General features: G+C 40.7%; 3 protein-coding genes across 8 annotated transcripts in view; 2 read left to right on the plus strand and 1 right to left on the minus strand.

The window, feature by feature from the left end:
- eea1 (early endosome antigen 1) overlaps window positions 1–4,757 on the plus strand; it is a 20,663-nt gene extending 15,906 nt beyond the window's left edge. For all 4 annotated transcript variants that reach the window (XM_067502497.1, XM_067502498.1, XM_067502499.1 and 1 more), the window contains 7 exons: window positions 1–29; window positions 111–242; window positions 601–786; window positions 885–1,123; window positions 1,618–1,738; window positions 1,864–1,962; window positions 2,067–4,757. The exon at window positions 1–29 is cut by the window's left edge and continues 157 nt beyond it. In XM_067502497.1, coding sequence (XP_067358598.1) covers window positions 1–29; window positions 111–242; window positions 601–786; window positions 885–1,123; window positions 1,618–1,738; window positions 1,864–1,962; window positions 2,067–2,189 — 929 coding nt within the window. In that variant the 3' untranslated portion in view covers window positions 2,190–4,757. The remainder of the gene's footprint in view (window positions 30–110; window positions 243–600; window positions 787–884; window positions 1,124–1,617; window positions 1,739–1,863; window positions 1,963–2,066) is intronic.
- Window positions 4,758–5,190: 433 nt separating this feature from the next.
- On the minus strand, window positions 5,191–16,252 carry plekhg7 (pleckstrin homology domain containing, family G (with RhoGef domain) member 7). 3 transcript variants are annotated; one of them, XM_067502501.1, is made up of 17 exons: window positions 16,012–16,252; window positions 14,596–15,363; window positions 13,762–13,784; window positions 11,604–11,722; window positions 11,291–11,331; window positions 10,847–10,948; window positions 10,372–10,521; window positions 10,096–10,191; window positions 9,274–9,372; window positions 8,510–8,623; window positions 8,108–8,282; window positions 7,110–7,225; window positions 6,805–6,892; window positions 6,598–6,677; window positions 6,339–6,492; window positions 5,986–6,083; window positions 5,191–5,463 (listed from the first exon to the last, which is right to left on the minus strand). In XM_067502501.1, the coding sequence occupies exons 2-17, from the start codon at window positions 15,229–15,231 to the stop codon at window positions 5,353–5,355; spliced, it is 2,202 nt and encodes a 733-aa protein (XP_067358602.1). In that variant the 5' UTR covers window positions 15,232–15,363; window positions 16,012–16,252; the 3' UTR covers window positions 5,191–5,352. The 3 variants fall into 3 exon arrangements, with proteins under 3 accessions (XP_067358602.1, XP_067358604.1, XP_067358603.1); XM_067502503.1 differs by lacking the exon at window positions 14,596–15,363 and having other exon boundaries at window positions 16,012–16,250; XM_067502502.1 differs by lacking the exons at window positions 13,762–13,784; window positions 14,596–15,363.
- Window positions 16,253–17,762: 1,510 nt separating this feature from the next.
- itpr2 (inositol 1,4,5-trisphosphate receptor, type 2) overlaps window positions 17,763–20,140 on the plus strand; it is a 52,399-nt gene continuing 50,021 nt past the window's right edge. The window contains exon 1 of the mRNA XM_067502434.1: window positions 17,763–18,284. Within this exon, the coding sequence (XP_067358535.1) occupies window positions 18,193–18,284 (92 nt within the window). The 5' untranslated portion in view covers window positions 17,763–18,192. The remainder of the gene's footprint in view (window positions 18,285–20,140) is intronic.

Genomic DNA, 20,140 nt, shown 5'->3' on the forward strand with positions numbered 1-20,140 from the left:
AAAGCATGAAAGAGCTACAGAAGCAGCAGGTATGCGAAATGGATTAAGACACAGATGTCTTGTCATGTGATTTAGATATTATACATTTTAAATTGTATCTACCTACACAGGTTCAATTTAAGGAGGAACTGGAAAAAGAGAAGAGTAAAGTTGAGGATCTGAACAAAGCCAAGATTGTCCTGGAAAAGAATAACTCCAAAATAACATCTGAGTTAATTGCACTCACAGACAAGAGTGAAAAGGTCATCTACAACATCTTTGTTGATTAGAAAATGATTGTTTTCTGTGTTACTGACTTGATCTGCCCCCTACTCTACTGTTATATGTAAACAACTTAACGCATTCATACTGCAATTAATAAGGGTCACACTTTTTGAAAGTATAATTGAGCAAGCTTAAGTTAACATTTTGACATGAGCCCAGATTTTTCAGCTTATATTTCAGACTTAAAATTGATCTCAGGATGTTTTCATAGTAATAATTCAATTTTAAATTCTACAGTCTGATTTTCAAATATGAGATGATGCTTTTTTGCTAAGAGTAACTTAAGTGTCTTGACTAACGATTATGCTTGTGGTTGCATAAATTATGCTTTTTCAGGAGCTGAGTGGGTTGCAGGAAGCCAAACAGTTGTTAATCCAACAGAAACTGGAGCTGCAGGATCAGGTGGAGACTGTGCAGAGGGCCCTTGAGCAGGAGATGAAGGAGCACCAGGCCACCAGGGACAGCAGAACTCAGAGAGAAGAGCAGCTGCTTGTCAAAAACAAGAATGTCCAGGATCAGCTTGTAGGCTTACTGGAAGAATTTAGTTCATAATTTCCCCTCATAATTCCTTTTTGTGATATATATATATTTATATATTTATTTCTTTTCTATAAATAAAGGCAGCAGAGAAGCGAGCCAGAGAGGAGCAGGTGAAGCGTGGAGAAGAGGCAGAAGCTAAGCTAGGAGTGCAGGTGACCGCTTTGAATGAAAATGTGGCCACACTGAAGAGGGAATGGCAAGGAAGCCAGCGCAGAGTCAGTGAACTGGAGAAGCAGACAGATGAGCTGAGAGGAGAGATCGCTGTGTTGGAGGCCACTGTCCAGAACAACCAGGATGAGAGACGGGCTCTTTTAGAAAGGTGTCGTGCCTTTTTGTTCAAAAAATTTATTATAAGCCTTCTGAATTGGTTTTATTAGCCGTCAAGCTCACTGAAGCATATGGCATGTGCAGTACAAAGAACAAATTAAAGGAGAACTAGTCTTCCGCTTAATTGTATTGACCAAAATCACCATACAGATGCGAAAGCCATCACTGAATCTTCTCTACTAGTGTTTGGTTTGTTGTCAGCCTGCAGCCTGGATTTGTTCATTCGTTGATGACCACAGACCTCCGTTGTTGATTATAGTATAAAATTCCATTAACAAGCTATCCTAAAAACATTCTTTATCTTACACCTGTAACAACTGAGAGATGTGGTAACTAAAAATCAGGACTTCATTGTTATTTCCCCAACACTGCATTGAAAGTAATAATTAACAAAACAGTTATGCACCCTGCCAATTGGTGGTGGTACTAGATTTTTCTAAATTGCTAATTAAACATACAAATCAGTGCTCTGCGGCTGTGTTTCAGGTGTGTGAAGGGTGAAGGTGAGATAGAGAAACTGCAGGCCAAATTGGTGGAACTAAGGAGGAAGCTGGACGACACAACAGCAGCCATGCAGGAGCTGGGCAGAGAGAACCAGTCACTCCAGGTCAGTTTCAATACTCTGGACCTGCTGTTGGAATTAGGAAAGAAGGTTTTACACATACTATGTTGGGTGATGGGGTGTTTTATAGGCAGATATTTACACTGTAACTCCTGCTTTTTTGCTTTTAGATCAAGCAGTCACAGTCTCTGACCAGGAAGTGGGCCGAGGATCACGAGGTGCAGAACTGCATGGCCTGTGGGAAAGGATTTAGTGTCACTGTCAGGAAGGTAAATATCAGGTTTTCTTTATATTTAGCGAAAGGACATTCTTCAAATTGTGCGTGTTATTAAGATTCTACACTATTTCTCTCTTCCTCCCTATGAATATCCAGCACCACTGCAGACACTGTGGAAACATTTTCTGCGCTGAGTGTTCATCAAGAAACGCACTAACGCCGTCCTCTAAAAAGCCAGTACGAGTTTGTGAGACATGTTTTGAGGAGCTCCAAGGCTGATTTCCCTCCCCTCACTTTGCATCCTTCTCACTATTTTCCCTCCCTTTCGTACTGCGCAGAAGAAGGCTTGTCTTTGTCATATTTAATGTGCACTATAAAACACAGACCAAGTACAAAGACTCCCACTTGCATATGACTGGTGTGGAGGAAATTAATTAAAGAGACACACCAGGGCCACATAATAAAGGGTGGGATTGTCTGTTTCTGTTTTTGTGCCTTTGCTACTCCTGTGGACTGCCAGAGAGCGGAGACAGTGAGAACTAAACACCACCCATCTCTTTAAGTTCACATTCACATGTCCAGCATTGTTTTAGCAATTGCAAGTTTTCTGCTTTTGTACTTTGTGAGATGTTTGGCATTTGTTGTCAGGAGGTGCAAGGTCAGTGTGGCACTGCAAAAATAGGTGGGTAAGTAAATATTGTGATAGTAATAAATCAGTGCTGCCCTACAAAGATAAATGCAGGTAACTCTTTTGTCCACAACAATATGTTAATCCAGAGTGAAGCTTATAGTGTGTGTAACATTACATGGATCTGATCACAAACTACAAAAATAGTCAGATTTTTAGAGCTACCTAACTAATTATTAAGGAAAAAATATTTTGGGAAATTGTTTCAATTTGACACACTGTTGCATTTTTCACCAGTTAGCCCCCAAAACAAACTTACAAGCTTACCAAAGTGTGTTCGTTTACAGCATAAAATAAAATTTGGACATTGTTTTAGGAATGTACAAAGGAGAGATTTTTAAAATATTAATAATCATTAGGGTTTATAAATTCACATTTTTGTTAACATTGTGGAACACATCAAAAGTGTAATTACGTCTTTATATTAAGGAAGTAAATGGGTTTTAGTCCCCAGAAAAACAGAAAACAACAAATGACTCACATGTCCTTTACTACACCAGCGATTCTCTGTAGACATGGCCATCTAGCCATTTTCTGCATGTTTACTTTGTTCAGCAGCGTGTGTGAATTTCTTTAAAATTAAGGTTTTCGGCCTATTTCATGACCAAAGAATGTCTGCAGCAGGAATACAGGCCAGGGGAAACCCTGAGCCTGCTTTCATATTTCAGTGTTTTTCTGTGGGTTTCTTTGAAAACCTGAGTTTTAAATCGCATTGCATTTTAATCTTGGAACACAGCATGTGAGACCTATATTTTTTTTTTTTTTTTTTAAATGAACAGTATGTTGTTTGCTGTGACACATTTGTTTTTGCATGTTAATTTCTACAAATTGTGGTGCTTTCTGCAGACTTGATACAGTCATTGAAGGTGCCTGCATGTGAAAGTTTTTTTTTTTTTTTGCTGCTGCTTGTCTTCACTCAACAGTACTGACTACTGCAGGTGTGTGTCTGTGCGTGTGTGTGTGTTTTGAGGCAGTTAACTGTGTCTGTGTGGTATTGCTTCTAACAGATGCTGTTGTGTTTGGGCTTGTTATGTGCTTCTGGTGCATTAATGGGGATGTCTGTGATGCTTTCAGGTGCAGCAGTTACTGTCTGTGCTCTGTTCAACCTGTCTGCAGCTGAGAACACTACATTCACTTCATTCCTGCTTTGCTTAATTTATAATTGTTGACAGTTAGGATCTTCAGTGCAATTGTCTTAAAGACTGGAGCAGGTGAAAACACTGTAAGCCAGGTGAAAATGCAGGCTGGCATTTTGCAACAAACTGCATTTTTTTTTTTCAAACTGAGGCTTGCCAAATTAGTTTTGTTGCTTGTATTATTTTTACGAAAAAATGTCTTTGTCAACTGCAGGATCTCACACCTCTAATTTTGTGTTTGCTTTATGTCTACCTCAAATTGGCACAGGAAAAGCACTATTTCTAAATGTTAGAGATCACAAATATTTAAAAAAATGCTTGCATTTTATTAGAGATTTGTGGTTTATCAAGTTGTACAGTCCCTTAAGATCTAGAGAGATGATTTGCACCTTATTGTATTCTGGGCTTATCCATATAAGAACCTAGACACCAATGTAGGACCACCAACTTTATACAGGCTTCAGCATTTATGGCCCAGATGTACTTAATTGCTCATTAATACTAAGGCTGTCATAATTATCTTTGTAAATGTTTGTAATGAAAGAGGAAAAGAAAATATAAATCACTTGTGGATGTAGAAACGTGGAAAAAGTGAAATTGTGTTTGGATTCATCAGTGTCTTACATGTTTTTACAAAATGGCACCATAGACCTGTATAAACTGAATTGTGGCTTGCTTTGTGTTGTCAGTTATGCATGATGACTTAACTGGCCTGTGGCTCCCATGTATTCTCAATATTTAGAGCCACACTTGGTGGTAGTGAAGGTGTGTGCCTCAGGCCAGCATCTTTTGTCATCTTGGCAGGGCTGCTGTATTGGTGTGTTATGATATGACCAGTGAGTGTATTTTACCAATTAGTGACATCAGTTTATCCAAAAGGATGAAAGACATGGAATTTACCTTCTCATGCACCTTTTCAAATTAATTGTCATGAAAAACAGTGTTTTTATTTTCTTTTACAATGAGATTCACTCTTACAGCCATTTAAAGTTTTTTCTTTTAAATGAACATTTCAAACAGGAATGATTGTATGTTTTTTTTTTGTTTTTTTTTTATTTTGGTCAGAGCTTCTTGATGGATTCAGATATACTACTGAATTAATTATGTCTTATCCCTTTTTTAAAAAGTTAGCAAAAAATACTAACTTATATTTGAAGTTTAAACCACATTGAGTTGTTATTTCAGCATCAACAATTTTAGTTTAAAGTCCATTCTGAAGCTTTTTCATCATATTGCAGTATCTGTTCAGCATAGTTTGTTCACATGTTGAATTATAGCTGTTCAATTTTCCCTTTTATAATTTTGAGGAAACATGTATGTGTCCACATTGGCTGCGAAATTGAGAACTTTTAAAGATCATGACATTTGAAAAGTCTGAATTTCATGTCTGTGACTTTATGGAAACCAGAAAAGTTATGATACTGTACTCAAAAAGGGAAAAAAAAATCAAAAAGAATTTACTACACAATCAGACATTTATTGTACACTAGTTCAGCAGCTGCCTTTAAAGGCCAACATTAAGTTCAACAAATTATCGTAGTCCTATTGTGGATGTCTGGGGACAGCGAAGGGCACTGTGACCGTAAAGATATTCCCTGTGGCTCCTAGTGCTGTTAGATCATATCTGTGAAGACTCGAGCCACAGTGAGGCGCTCTTCACACGCGGCAGTTGAGAGTCCAGCTTCAGCAGTGCTGTCACAGCACCCTCTATCTTTGACATCCACACTCTCTGGAAAACAAACATTAAGCTGTTCAGAAACAGAAATATCCAGTTTCGGAGTTATCAGTTTTCATTTGTAAAGTGTGACGATATATGTGCAATTTGTAAAACTGTAAAAATTAAATAGCTACACACAAGCACATTTTCTGCATTTACAGTAAAGCTAAAATAAGATAATTTTGCAGATATTAATATTCTGTAATATGATTAAACATTTATGTAATGTAATAGAACAGGTTTTTAAAATGAAACTGGGCTGAGTAACAATAAGTTCATTAGTATCTGTAACTCTCAGCATTGAAAGTAAATCTAAATTCATGTGACTGGCATTGAGAAAGGCCTTAAGAAATACACTTATTTAGAAAAAGGAATATTAATGCAAAACTGCTGAAGTCTTATTTTTGTGTAGATGTTTACTATGAAATCTGGTGGTTGGTTCACATAAGACATGTTTGGCATGTACATAAATTTTCTGGACGGAATGTCAGTCCTCTGCCAGCTGTCACTGTATGTCTTTTGAAACTTGTCTACCTTGGCCACCTCTGACGCAGCTTGCAGGATGAATGCACCAATACACTGCTGGTAGCGGTTCTGATGCATAATTATGAAGGAATGAGGCAGCCCTGATGCTACAGAAAAGCAGAAAGAAACATCAGCTGTAACACAAAGTATTGGATGTAAACATACACAAAGTGCAATATTATAATTCTGTCTGTGACCAACATCAGATAAAACTACTGCATATCTTGATGAATTGGTATTTATAAATATAGCTCGAATATGCAATTAGCCATATACAAATGTTTTGTTACGATAGAGTACAAGCAGTACATAAAATCCAGTGAAACAGAAATGATATCCAAGATGCTGCTGCAGCTGCTTACTTGAGGCATTTAGCTGATCAATGTTCCTGAGCTGGAGTCGGTCCAGTGAGATGGGCTGATCAAGAACCGTAAAAGTGCATCCCTCTTTCAGTAGCTGATCCAGCTCCAGGTTCTGTGGCAACCTCAAAGGATTCTGCTCCGGACCGATGGATTTCTTAAGAGAGACACGAAGTGAGCAACTTAAGTTGAAGCTTCTATAGTTACTAACATCGATGGCTAGCCCAAATATGTGTGAGAACAAGACAACAGAGAGCTGTACCTTCTTATTTCTCTTTATCTTTGTGATCAGAAGGAATTCGTCAAACAGAAACAAACAGACATCGATCAGCTTGGTGTTCTCTGGTAATAAACATAGAAAGATGTTGTTAAGCTTTGATCAACACAAACCACTTAGCACATACATTTGTTTTTGTTTTTTTTTTTTTGGGGGGGGGGGGGGGGGGGTATTAATGCTAACAGTCCACACCTGTGAGCACCAGTTTCCCTTCATGCAGCAGACTTCTGTGAGAAATGAGATTGTCCAATGTGACAGGCTTAAGGAGATGTTTCAGATTCTGAAAGAGAAGTTGACCCTCAGGTGAGAAAAGAACAGTCTGGCCTGAAATGGATGTCTTTGCTTGTCATGAGATCAGATTTCACAATGAGAAATAATTTTGTGTTATCTGCACACAAAGGGTATTGGAGGATTATTGGATGCTGCATTTCTCTTTCATGCTTTGCTCTGTTAACACATCTCTGAAATGTGGACAAAATATTTATACACAAATAGACCTCAGGAATGAAGGCTCGCTTGTCTCCCTCCCACACAGGGAGCCACACCAGGGCGTCTCGTAACTGCTTCACTTTCTGGTAGTTATCCAGCCATTTGACCTTTCCCTCCAAGTCACCTGGAAAAGAGAGATCACTTCAGTCAAGAGGAAAAAACAGACGAGTGTGTGTTTGTGTGTACTTAGAGATAGTTACTCTGAAGTGCAGATGACAGATAAATCATTCTTACAGTGCGACAATATGAATAATAAAGCACTAATCTATTATCCAGCTTGGTATGTGTTCCTGTTTAGTGATGGTTGCCTGCCAAACATGGGCGTGACAGTAGCGTGAGAGATTGCAGTTCACTCAGCTGTCTCAGTTAATGTCCCCCACACCCAGAGGACATTGTCCTACATATATGGTTACCACACTCTGTTTCACGTGTGTGGCTCCACCACACCTTCGTAATGGTGAAATGAAATTGTGTCAGCAAAACTTTGTGAACCCACACTGTTGAGTTCACAAGGTTATTTGTTCAATACAACTGTATGACATTGAGGTGCAGTGCTGCTGCACAATTCCCACAGCCTGTCCATCTAGTTACAGAGTAAACCGCCACAACAGGTCTGCGGGAAGAGGCATGCTGTAAAAATAAATGGTCAGGGCTGCTGGCAATTGTCCAAAGTATGTAGCCATTTTGCTCTAAAAGACAGGCCGGTCTGTTTATTTTGATGGGGATAACCTCTCTCACATCTGCTGAACGTGTATAAACCAGCTGGTGACAAACACTGTCCTGAAGGAACACTTGAGTCATGATTAGCTGAATGAAACTGCTCAGAAGTCAGAAGGTGACACAGTCTCTGTGCCTCCGGTGCTTCAGGTCACATACAGGGCCTAAACAATAAACACTGAGCCAATCAGTGAGTCTGCTGATAAGGATAAGTGAAATGCACAGGTTGTTATAATCACTGTCGATGCCTTTGATAAAGAATTAGGAGAAAATTGTGTATACTGCTCACATATAGATTTGTCCACTTGCTCTGCTACTGCCTGCAGGCCTCTGGCCTCGTCCTCTGTCTGACATCTCTTCGCAATATTCCGTAACAACAGTGGGTATCGAGTGAGCCTCTGCAGCGGCGCCACCAACAGGTCACGCAGTTGCAGCCTCCTGCACTCTTCACTCCTTTCACACCACTGGGGGGGAAGGAAAGGATGTATGAGAAAAACGCTGGGAAAGAGGTAGGTCAGAGGGGTTAGGGAGCTTGTCCTGGCGTTTGGTTATCACGCAGAGTAAAGGTGGGGAGCAGGCAGTGAATATAACCTATATCCATTTAGCCAACGATATTGCTGTACATCCAATGGCACTATGTCGTCTGCCACATTTTCACAGCATCCTTGCAAATTATGAGTTTCACCTGTACCTTTGCATAATATCCAAAGTCCTCTCTGAGCTTCAGACTATCCAGATAAAGCAGAGCTGTTGAGTAGTTGAGGCAGTACTTTTGCAGGCAGTGACATATGCTCTCCTGGAAAACCTGCCAACAGATAGGAGTGTTAAATAAACACAGTGATAGAGACTGCTGCGTCACATAGCCATTGAGCTGCAGATAAACAGATCATAAATAGGCATGAAGAAGAGGCCAGTCAGAAACCAAGCACAAAAACACACCTGTGTGAGAATTGTATTCTCCAGACACTTTGAGAAGAATCATGTCCTCACTGCTGCTTGTTGCGATGCATAATTTAACAGTATCTTTAATTTTCCTTTTTTGGAGCTCAAAGTGATTCATTATCAAAAGGCAAAATATAAAACTAGTATTGTTGAGTTTCAGAGGAACAATGAGGTATATATAAGGTATATTCTAATTATCATTAACTCTGACTTTGCTTGGATTATAAGTGTGCAAAGAGAACCAATATGATAATTTACATAACAAACATATAAGGTATATTCTAATTATCATTAGCTTTCATTACTGGTCAGCAAATTTGTCAGCCTTTTGATTGTAAATAAATAAATCTCAGTGAAAGACAGCGTACCTGACAGTATTTTTCTGGAGTTTTTTTCCCCCTGACTTTGTTCTAGAGTTTCAGATGAGCTTATTGGTCAACTCTTACGACTAAATGAATTATTAATTGTAGGCAGCATTCAGAGCTAGTGTGTCCACAGGTGAGTCACACTTGCCTTGCTCAGGAGCTCTAGCAGATGGGGCCTGTCACCCTCAGTAATGCCCAACGTGTCCTTAACGACACAGAGGAGGTTGTTCAGAAAACTGAAGCTGACCTGCAGCAGAAAACAGTCACAGCAAGTGTCACAGCATTGTCATAGTGAAGGATAGGGGAAAAAAGGACATTTGCAGACAGCCACAACAGCTGTTGGACATAAATGGTATGCTACTTGATGGCAGATATTTGTAGCAAAACTTTTAGTATAAGCATTTTCTTTTTTCTTATTTTACATATAGGTTAGCACCATTAGAAGAAAGACTAAATAAGCCACAATTACAGTTATGTCATATGCTGATGGAGACGGTCCTCTAATATCACCTTGCGAGAAGGCTGAGACAAGATGCTTCATTCAAGCTTTGTCAAGTGAAGGCAATAACATATTACACACGATAAATGAGCAAACGAACTGCCAAATGAATAACTAGAGACTAGTCCCTAGTCCTCATCGGCTTAGTCTGATCTTGTGAGCCAACATTAAGAAATAGTAAGTGTTTCTAATTCAGGTGGATGTCAAAATTGTTTTTAAGATTAAATCTTTTGTATTTTATTAATCTCAACAATGCTTTCCTGCTTAAATAAGGGTTACACAAATAAACCATTCACCATCCTATTCAGGAATGTTTTTTAGAGAGTTGGCAAACACAAGCTCTCTTATGCTGTTTTGATGCTGTGCAACAAACTGTCATTATAATGCTGTAAAGACTGCAGTTGTTTGTAATTATTTACATAATACATAATAATAACAGGCTTCGTGCTACTTATTTGCATCATGTCTCACCAGGCAGAGCTCACTGAGGTTTGCAAACATGCCCCAGCAGTCGACATCGGTCAGGCAGTTCCTCCTCTGCAGGTTTGTGAGTGTAGCCAAAAACACCTATGAAACAACAAGAGATGTCAGGGAGAGGGAGGGAAAAAAAAGACGGAACCTAAGTGATGAGAGTGAGGTAACAGGATGGGAAATACAAAGCAGCAGGTGTCGTGTTTCGTTTCTGGTTGGTCTGTTTAGCTGTGGTTGTTTGTGTGTACTGGCATATGCGTGTGCATTTTGAGCTACCTCTTTGAGAACCATGATCTGATCCAGGAAGTAAACACATTCGCTGGTGAAGAGTTCCCAGATGGCCTCTTGTCTCTTGAAATGCTGAGGATCAGTGCTGGTGCTTACCTGGGAGGACTGGTCCTGCAGGAACTCTGCCAGAGAGTAGTCCTGCACACAAATAGGCAGAAAAACTATTACTGTCTTCTTTAGACACCTTAGGAATTGCGTTTGTAAAATAATAAATTTTTTCTGGGACTGTGAAGTGTTTGTTATGGCCTAGAAACTATTTCAATTAAAAGTTTCCAGCTGTTGGATCTGAGTAACCTGTTAAACAGTGAGATCTACTGTATTTGCACTGGAAATCTGGATCTCTTTGTTTAAACCTTGACTTTGCTTGGATAAGAAGTGTGCAAAGAGAACCAACATAATGATTTACATAACAAACAGCACGCATGCTTAAGGGTGTTTGCTGCTGACAGTTCTCATTTCTCACCTTATACTTCTGAAGGTCAGAGTTTCTCCAGTCTTGAATTTGTGCTGTAGAGAGATATTTTTCAATATCTGACACTGTGCCGGTCTGTGACTTCCCTTTAGTCTGAAAGGATAAGACACACAGAGTGACTACAGGTACTTTTGAAAAAAGCAGTATCAGCTGTGAATGTGTGATGAGCAACTAACGGATGTGTTGTCTGGGTGTATATTTGTCGATACAACAATCTACGATTCTCAGAAAAAAACTAACAAGTTTGTCTTTGTCTCCAGTTGCAAATGTTAGTCGTTGACAAATTACAAAAACTGTGTGGGTCAAAATGGGGATAAGAGGAACCGCACTGATCTGCTTTAGAGAAGTGGGTCAAAGTGTAAACCAACTGTCCACTGCTTAAAACCAAACACGACCATGACACAGCAGCCACTAACAGATAAACACCACACGTACCGTGCTGCGCCTGGAAAAAGGCCACTTTGACTTCTTAGTGTCTACAAAAAATACAACACAAAATATTGATTATTAACAAGTTTACAGGAGAGCATGTGCGCATCTGTGTGTGTCAATAAACAAAACAAAACCGTGTACTAGGATGAAAAATGTGGTGGACTTTAGGAAACTACTACCGTCATGTAGAAATATTACTTATTTCTGCCCATAGGACTATAATAAGGGAATATATTTAAGACTATATTTAAGGGAACATTTGCTTTTCTATTGAAAATTCATCTACTGTTAAAATACACGTAATATAGAATTTTACCAGAGAAGTTGGAACCATTTAACATATCGGCCGCTCCATTGGATACAAAAAGATCTCCTGGTGAAACATCCAGTCCAGGCAAGCTGACCACAACAGAACTTCGCCTTCTCTCCTGGAGCCTGAGGTGACAGGAGCAGACCAGTCAACATCTACAGATGGTATTCAACTTCTTTTTTCTAACAGCTGTCATTCTAAAACCAGCCTCACTGGACATATGAGTTTCACTGTTAGAGGAGCCATTATTGTGCTACAGTCAATGTAATTCAGGACAAAAGAGAAAATACACAGGAAATAACTAAATTCCTTTTGTTGTTTTACATGGTTGTGAAAAATACCTTCTGCATTGTGCAGAAAATTGGCGATTAACTCAAGTAGTAGAAATTGTAGTATGTGTAAGTGTTTCTGGCTAATATGAGGATAGCTGTTCATTAATGGTGTGAGGAAGGAGGTGAGCTGTTCATGTCAGTTTTAATCCTCTTGGTCTCCTTTTCATAGTTAGCAATAGGATGTGGCTGGAAAAATGCAGGCCTGGCTTTTAGCCTCAGGCAAAGCTCGAACAGCCAGTCTTCTCATGTGTTTTGTCTTGAAAACAGTGATAGTGAGTAGAGAAGAGGGTGCTATTAAGTATGCAGAAAGGGCATGGCCACGTGATGGTTTCCCTTAAAGAGGGAAGACATTCTAAACATTGTGAAACTTGATCTGTTACTATTTGACTCCAACAGTCACAATCCACACTTTACAGAGGCTAACGAGAGACGTGCAGTCATTTAATGCGACCCTGGTGAGTTGAACACATTAGCGCACTGTGGCTTCACCTCTATTATTTCAGAGTTCCTAAGAAACCCAAAAAGGAACTGACAAAGGTGAAACAATAACACATTATCAGCGAGAACACTGCTGTAAAATCCATTTCAAGCTATTGGTGCAGTGGATTGATTGAGGGCTGTTTATGATGATAAAACAATAAAATGGAGCAGAAGTAAAAGCAAGAGGAACAATGCTGCTACTGTTTTGTTTTTGCCTGCTATTATATGTAAAATCAGTTTGCTTGGACTCATTGATCAGACTTTCCTCCTCATGCGTGTTACGTGTTACATCGCCTGCACAGCTGTAAGTGCAAATCAAACTCAAGCGCACATGTAAGTGCCAACCCCTACACTCAGCGGGATAAATCAGGCCACAGCTAGACCGGAGCAACTTTGGTACATTTTTCCTCCAGGACACTTTCGCCTTTCATTGAACTGTGAAAACACCAACTATTCTTTGTGCTTCAGGCAGGGGCAGTGTTCTTCTTGGTAAACTGATACTCACTCCCCCCCTATCAGATCAATGTATAGGATTAAAACTGATAATAATCAGCAGCAGCACCTGAGGACTGTAGAAGACACAGGCTTGATGAAACTGTAAGAGACATATGAGTTCTGTGCTAAACCAGGTCAGTGTCTCCTTGCCGTTCATTCCACAGCATCCTCACAATGACACCCTGTTGCTTTGTGGCCACTCAGAAAGCTTTCTCTGTGCCTTGCCCCTCGGCAGCACCCGGCTAAAAAAAAAAAATGGGTGCTTTGTTCCCGAACAAGAGAAATAATGATGCCCCAAAACAAAAGGGTCCCAACCAATGGCTCGCAAGGTCAGGCCACTGAGAGAGAAACATTGCCAAAGTGTAATTCGAGGGACAATAGCTGCCTAATTATCCAGTGAGGGGAAGATCCCAGCAGCCCATTAGATGGGGTGTGGGTGGCAGTAAGAGAAAACAGCCATAATGAGGGCTTGTCTAGCCCGTACATAACCATGGGACTCTCAAAACTTAACCCACCTAGCTTATGCTCTATTAACAAGGACACAAATCACAATCTGTGCACGACAGGGCTCCTTAAACCGAAGGTCCATTCATGCTCACGAGTGTCCAGCAGGCACAGCACTTACGGCGCTCACATTGTGTTACATCATGTTGATCATGCAAATTCGGACTGAATCGGAGGAACCACAAAACAAATGTGAGGGTTCCAATGCAGCTTGTCAGTTGGAGGAACTTGTTTTTGTTTTTTTGTTTTGTTTTTTATTACATTCCTGATATGCAAACATGTTTTCACAAACTTAAACGTGAAGTTCAAGTGTGTTGGCTATAGTGACACGGTCACACACGCAAAACACCTACCTGTTAGGGCAGTGCTCGTTCTCCTGTAAAAAGAGGAAAATAGTTCATCAGTGAATAGAAAGTTCAAACTGTAATCATGCATTAGACATTTACAGCCCTGTTCACTGGAAATATACTGTCCCATCCACTGATATCCAGTCAGATAAGTTTGCGTGTTTATTTTGTAGTGGCTTCTTGTAATTATTATACAATTTATACTGCATATTAGCGCAGCCTAGCTGTACACCCAGCGATAACAGCTGGTGCGAGGACCTCCCACCACTATACTGTATCACTTTCAAAGACATTCAAATTTGAATCAGCGTTTTAAGTGGTTGCTTGGACTCAAAAGCCTCTGATATCTGAGGAGAATGTCAGGACTCTATTGACAATGTGCCCGCTTGAATACCACGAGCTGATGAATAGATCTCCCGCCATTATCTTTTTCCATCGCTCACTGACCCCTCCATTATTGGGTGACTGCTGACTGTGGGGAACAGGGGCCCAAGGAGAGCACTTCCCAGGCCTCTCCAGGCAGTGGGTTTGGTCAGAGCTGTCAGTGCATGTAACTGCTGATTCATTTGCTGTCAAAAGCTTGCATTGTGAGTGACCACCGCAGGAGGCAAGGCAGAATGAGGGAGAGAAGGTTTCCGCAAGGAAGGAATGTGTAACCACTTAATTTACAGGCTTTGGGTAAAAATCCACACCAGACTACAGCACATGGCTGTTGGTGATGCGTTGGAAAGATGTTTGCCTGGTGATTAGCAAAACAAACTATTTCTGCCTGACTATTGTCTATTTTATGCAGACATGCTTAATTTCAAATGACATTTTAACTGAGAGATAGGGGCTCACCTTTACTTCACCGTCAGGAAATCCAAAAACCTTACTAAGAGTGGGGTGAGCACTCTGACATTCTTGGCTCGTGGAAGTGCTACGCTGGTCAAAAGTGTTTGATCTATGTGATCTTGGCCTGGGTCGGCCTGAGGAAGAAATGGGCTGAAGATCTCCATCAGAGAGGTGGCCTGCGGCCAGAGGAGATTCGACTCCCTGCGTTGGGGACAGGGGGCTCATGAGAGGTGGCGCGCGCACAGAGGAAGGCTCCTCCTGTGGGCTTCCCATCCTCACAGGATCCCGAGGATCTATCATAGGACGTCGGGTGCTCCTCATCCTCCTCAAGGTGGGAGAGGTGGAGATGCGGCCTGGGGCCTGTCTGTCAAACTGAAAGAAAGGTGCTACTAACCCGTCTGTGTCCACTAGGGACGAATGTCTGTGCTTGGAGGGCATCCGTGTGAGATTTATGTGCATTATGACTGGGTTGCTGGTCTGACTTTCCTTGTGCTCACAGGGCCCCCAGTCTGTTTGTGTCTGTGCGTCAGCAGCACCTGTGGTGGCAACTTCATTTTCGGCCCATTCAATGTAACTCCAGTCCAGCTTCTTCTCAATGTCCCGCTCTTTGTCCTGCAGAATAACCTGCTTCAGTGTAGACATTGTAGCCTCAGAGGCATTGTAGTGAAGCAGAGGTCAGAAAACGTGTGATCTAATGGTCACTGTGCTGACTTATGCTCAGATGATAATCCTGTTGCATTCCAACACCGTTCACACTGGTTCGCTCTTAAGCTTCTGGCAGGAGAAAGTAGAAAATGTATCAATACACACAATAAAAATGAAATAGGCTCGGCCCAAAGTTTCCCACTAATCCTCTGAAAGGGGATTTGATCAGGGTTTAACTGGTCAGTTGGTATCACAGGCGCCTTGAAAACATGTAAGAGTGTCACCATAGTTTAGAGTGCATGAACACACCTGTGTCCGTAAAGTCGGCGACCAGCTGGACTAGACCTAATCAATAGAGGGACAGTGATGTGACACCACACACACACACTACAGTGTTCAGTAACTGTACCGCGTCTGTCAGCTTAAGTCTCAACAATGCGCTGTGAGACTCAAAGAAGCAAAGCAGGTCATGCTCCTTATTTCGGATCTCTTGTCTCTGACTATTGTCTGGACCAGTATTTGCCCGCTGATATTGATATTATTCGCTGATGGCCGCCGACTACTGATAATCACACTACCATTTTTATTCCGGCTTTCCCACTGCATTAGCGTCGTTTCACTTTTTATTCAAAGCCGCACGAGCTGTTACACTCGCCGCATCCACGAGCTGACAAAGGTAAAAGCAGAAAGCACATCTATCCGCCGTGTTCCAGCGCGAGAGAGTGAGACCTGTGTGAAAGCAGCAAGGCAGAAAGTCAAATGATGCGGTTTACTTACATCCACCGGTGGCAGGCGACGACGTGGTGAAGTCCGACCGGGAGAGTCCGAGCACAGCGGCGCAGCGGACGAGCTTTAGGAAGAGGTTCGGTGTTTGGTAGCGTGCGCGCGTGCGTGTCTGCGTGGGTGACGGCTAGAGCTGTGTTGCGCAGTGTAAAGCAGGGAGTGGAGACCTTCATCGGTGGAAAGGTGCGACTGCTCTTTGTGTATGGGAACATCAACACAAACACACACACACTCTCACTCTCTTTGTTTTTACCGAATATCACGCCCCCTACATCAAACTCTCTCTCTCTCTCTCTCTCTCTCTCTCTCTCTCTCTCTCTCTCTATATATATATATATATATATTTTTTTTTTTCATTTAGTTTTTAAACTATAATCTTATCAGTATGCTGCCTATTATTTAACCTAGTACATTTTAAAGGTGCAGGAAGTACTCATTTAACACCGTTATACCACACAGTAAAAATACTCCACATTAAGTGAAAGTATTCTGGTCACATAGTGTTTATTATGTAGAATGACTCCTTCCACAGCGTTTTTTGTTTGCCCTGCACATGGATCATAATTATCGGTGCATTAGCACTAAATGTTGCAGACGGTGGTGAAGCAGGTTAAAAACGTCTTATAGTGGGTAGGTTATTCTTTAAAAATGCATCATTACATTTGTCGATCACAAGTTGTGTATTTGGAAAATTCTGAGTTTCCTGAGGTTGATCATTATTTACATTCTTTACATATATATTTATGTATATTATGTTACCCAGTATTACCTCTTGGACGTAGTGTAGTACCCCAGTACCTTTAAGAGGCACTCAAATATATGTTTAAGTGTAGTTTAATTACTTTCCTGCACTAAAGGCAATTTCTTGTACAATACAGCAGATACAGATCGAATAATAGAAAATCCTTATTTAATAGTTTCATTTTAATTACTACAGCTAATTTACACTGTGCAATGCTTTAGTCTACTGATTAATGGACAGATTTTGAACTAAAACATTTAGAAATTGTCTAGTGACTGTAAAGTACTGTACTTTGCAGCCTTGTTATTTCCAAGCAGACATAAACTAAATGATTTTACAACATACATTGCAGCAGTGATTCATTTTACTGCATTAAAAGGTCAGCTTAACAAACCTGTCATTGGACAATCCCAACAACACCGATGCAGTAAAGTGAACACTAGAGGGCCCCCCAGGCCAGATTATGGGTTTACATCTCTACCAATGTGACGTATGGTTCTGACAGCGGCACCTGGTGTGTAACTACAGGCAATACATTAGATTTCTGTGACTGTTTCACTGCAGCTCATTTAGCCCATTTGGATCAACATGAGCAAAAATATCATTATCATTATCATCATCGCAAACATTGTCGTAATCCTTATCGTCATTGTCGGTGATGGAGAAAGGACGGAATGTTTTTTTAGTAGTAAAAGTACAACCAGAACAACAATGTCAGTTAACACTACAAGTAAAATGGTAAATATTATACTAAGTATTATCAGTTACACAATATATTATAAGTATATTCGCCAGCTCCCTGAATTTAAACTGCACAACTGTGTGTGGTTTGTCATTTTATGTTGTTTTTTAGTGTTGTGTGCAAAAGTATTAGCGCCATGTGATGGACATAGAGAAAAAGAGACTATGACCAAGTGGGACTACGGCAGTCCAAAAGGACGTTTAGTCAGGATGTTGTCTGTAAAGGTTTAGTCTATCGGTGTCAACATTTAGCCTATCTTACATACTTTTATTGTAATTCATACTTTATATATTTTTCTTCTTTTTCTTTAGTGGGCCTGCTCAGGATCAAAACAAAAACATGTCATTGAACGGAACTTGCTCACAGCCCTGACAGAAGCAGTCTCCTCCCCCTAAAAAGTGGATGTGAAGAAGAGCAATCCGGTCTGTCTGACATACAGGAAGAAGTTGAATAAGTCTTAAAAAAAAAACAACAAAAAAAAAAAACTGCGTTTTCTTTAACATCGACAGCAGTTGCGCTCTGCATGTTCGCCTTTCCGAAACGCAGATGTGGGAGAATGAAGGTGAAAGTGAGGACTTCTGCTAAACTGCAGGCGCTGTAGCGTGTGGATCCTTCCACCCGAGGAGAAGTGCTCCCCCTTCATAAATGGAAAACCCGGACAAATCTTAAAGGTGTCTTCATTAAAAACAAAATGTCAGAGCACAGATCCAGTTTTCTTCACATTGGAGACATCGTGTCTCTCTATGCGGAAGGCTCGGTGAATGGCTTCATCAGTACTTTGGGGTATGTGTCTCCTGCCTGCCTCACACTTTTTACTCACGATACTCCATATGGCTCATTACTCTCATATTCACTACTTTCACTTGAAAGATGGTGGGATTTGGCGCTTTCGGTCAGTCTGTACGTTCACTTTTTTTACTAAGGTCAGAACTTCACGTACTGATTGTGGCCAAGGCCCGTCAGCGCGCAAACTGCTCTTCAGGAAATTCACGTTTACGCAAATGTAACAGGAATGCAAAGCGGCCAGCCACCAGGTAGTCTTTAAAGACAAGCTGTTTAATTTGTGGTAGTCCTCAAACCAGGTCCAAGGGACTCAGAAAGATATGAGAAGGTGCGAATGGAGGGAGGGTGGGAGTTCAGCAAATTGAAGGAGGAGGAAGATAAATAGTTTCCATACATTTAGCTATGATCAGCTCAGCTCCCTCCCCCTAATCTGCACAACATTTTATATTATGCACAGCAAATACAAAGAGGTATAAAGAGATATTAGGACTCACGCTTGGACAGATGCTAATGTCACATACCACATTCAGGGAGCCCAAATTATCTTATTCTGTCTCACCTGGCAGTTGTGCAAGTAGGCCATGCACACTCATTGTCCACTTCATTAGGGACACCTGTCCAATCCAACACAGCAGCTCTGCCATGAATTCTACCATTACAAGGTTTCAGTTTTTCGGTTTTTAACTTGAAACTGTCAGAAAGGTGATAAGACTACTACTAGGTTATACTGCAGTGTATTACCGTATGTTGGGAGATGGTAATAATCTTTTGCCCTCCTCATTCATTTTAAATGGGCTCTGGCCAAAACATTAGAACCCACTCTTAAAAAACTACACTCCCCTACAACTCCACCATCCACTTCGACCTCAACAATAAACAGAGCGTAGAATTATCACCTTTCTGGCAGTTTCAACTTAAAAACTAAGTAATTATATCATTGTAAAGTGGAATTCATAGCAGAACTGCTGTATTGGGTTGTATATTTATTTCATAAGGGAAAATACCTTTTTTTTGTCAGTCACCTGTTGTTGTTGATTTTGGAAGTTGAGATTTGGAGCTCCAAATCCTACATTTGAACCTGGAAAAAAAGCATCTTCAGTTGTAATTTTTTCGAATAGATAGCCATTTTAGCACGCCAGAGGATGTAAAGTATGTAGCTCAGCCAATCAGCTGTATGTCCGACTTCATATTTAAGGCTATGTGTAGGTGTGATACTGTTTCCTTGTGTCATTTTTCACACAGAAGTGCCATAATTAGTTGTTTATTTGTAGGTCCCCTAAGTTTAAAGCTTTAGTGCAAGGTGTAATGCTTCAGTGGTTCTGGGTGCTGTCTGCTCTCTGAGCCTGCAGAATAAGCATGGAAGGAAGCCTGGCCCTGAGGAAAGAGCCTACCCCACCCGCCTACTCTCTCCCTTTCCACACTCTTTGTTACTCACTTTCTGTTTTGTTCCTTCTTTAAATTCCTTCTGCAAACAGCACTTTCACAACAGTTTGTTAGACTTAAATAATAATAATCAGGTAAAATAATCAAGTGTATTTGGACAAATGTACCTTGGCCTACAACCTGGATGTGCACTGACTCACTATCTGCAGCAGTGCACACAGTCAACTTATTTTATTTCTGCAGAAAAGTTTTTCTTAACTGTAATTGCTTTTGCCAGAGCAGAAATACTGGGCAGAAGCCTACACAGGAGCTATAAATTACAAAATGCAAAAGTGTACCGCAGCAATTGTTCACACCACCTTTTGTTGTAAAGCAAAGAAGTGAAATTCGTATCAGTCATTTAATTACTCATGTAGTTTGGGAGGATTGCTGGGTATTTTATCAAGGGCTGTGCTGTTCCAGAGCTCACTGAG

The sequence above is a fragment of the Channa argus genome, chromosome 4 (assembly GCF_033026475.1).
Source record: "Channa argus isolate prfri chromosome 4, Channa argus male v1.0, whole genome shotgun sequence".
Taxonomy (NCBI): domain Eukaryota; kingdom Metazoa; phylum Chordata; class Actinopteri; order Anabantiformes; family Channidae; genus Channa; species Channa argus.

What these genes read in the sequence shown, in the direction of transcription:
- plekhg7 (XM_067502501.1), bottom strand. Translation starts at nt 15,231, where the DNA reads ATGTCTACACTGAAGCAGGTTATTCTGCAGGACAAAGAGCGGGACATT. An exon ending in CTGACCTTCAGAAGTATAAG is followed by an intron (nt 10,522 to 10,846) that starts GTGAGAAATGAG and finishes ATTTGTGTGCAG; the next exon opens with GACTACTCTCTGGCAGAGTT. An exon ending in AGGGAAACTGGTGCTCACAG is followed by an intron (nt 6,678 to 6,804) that starts GTGTGGACTGTT and finishes GTTTATTACCAG; the next exon opens with AGAACACCAAGCTGATCGAT.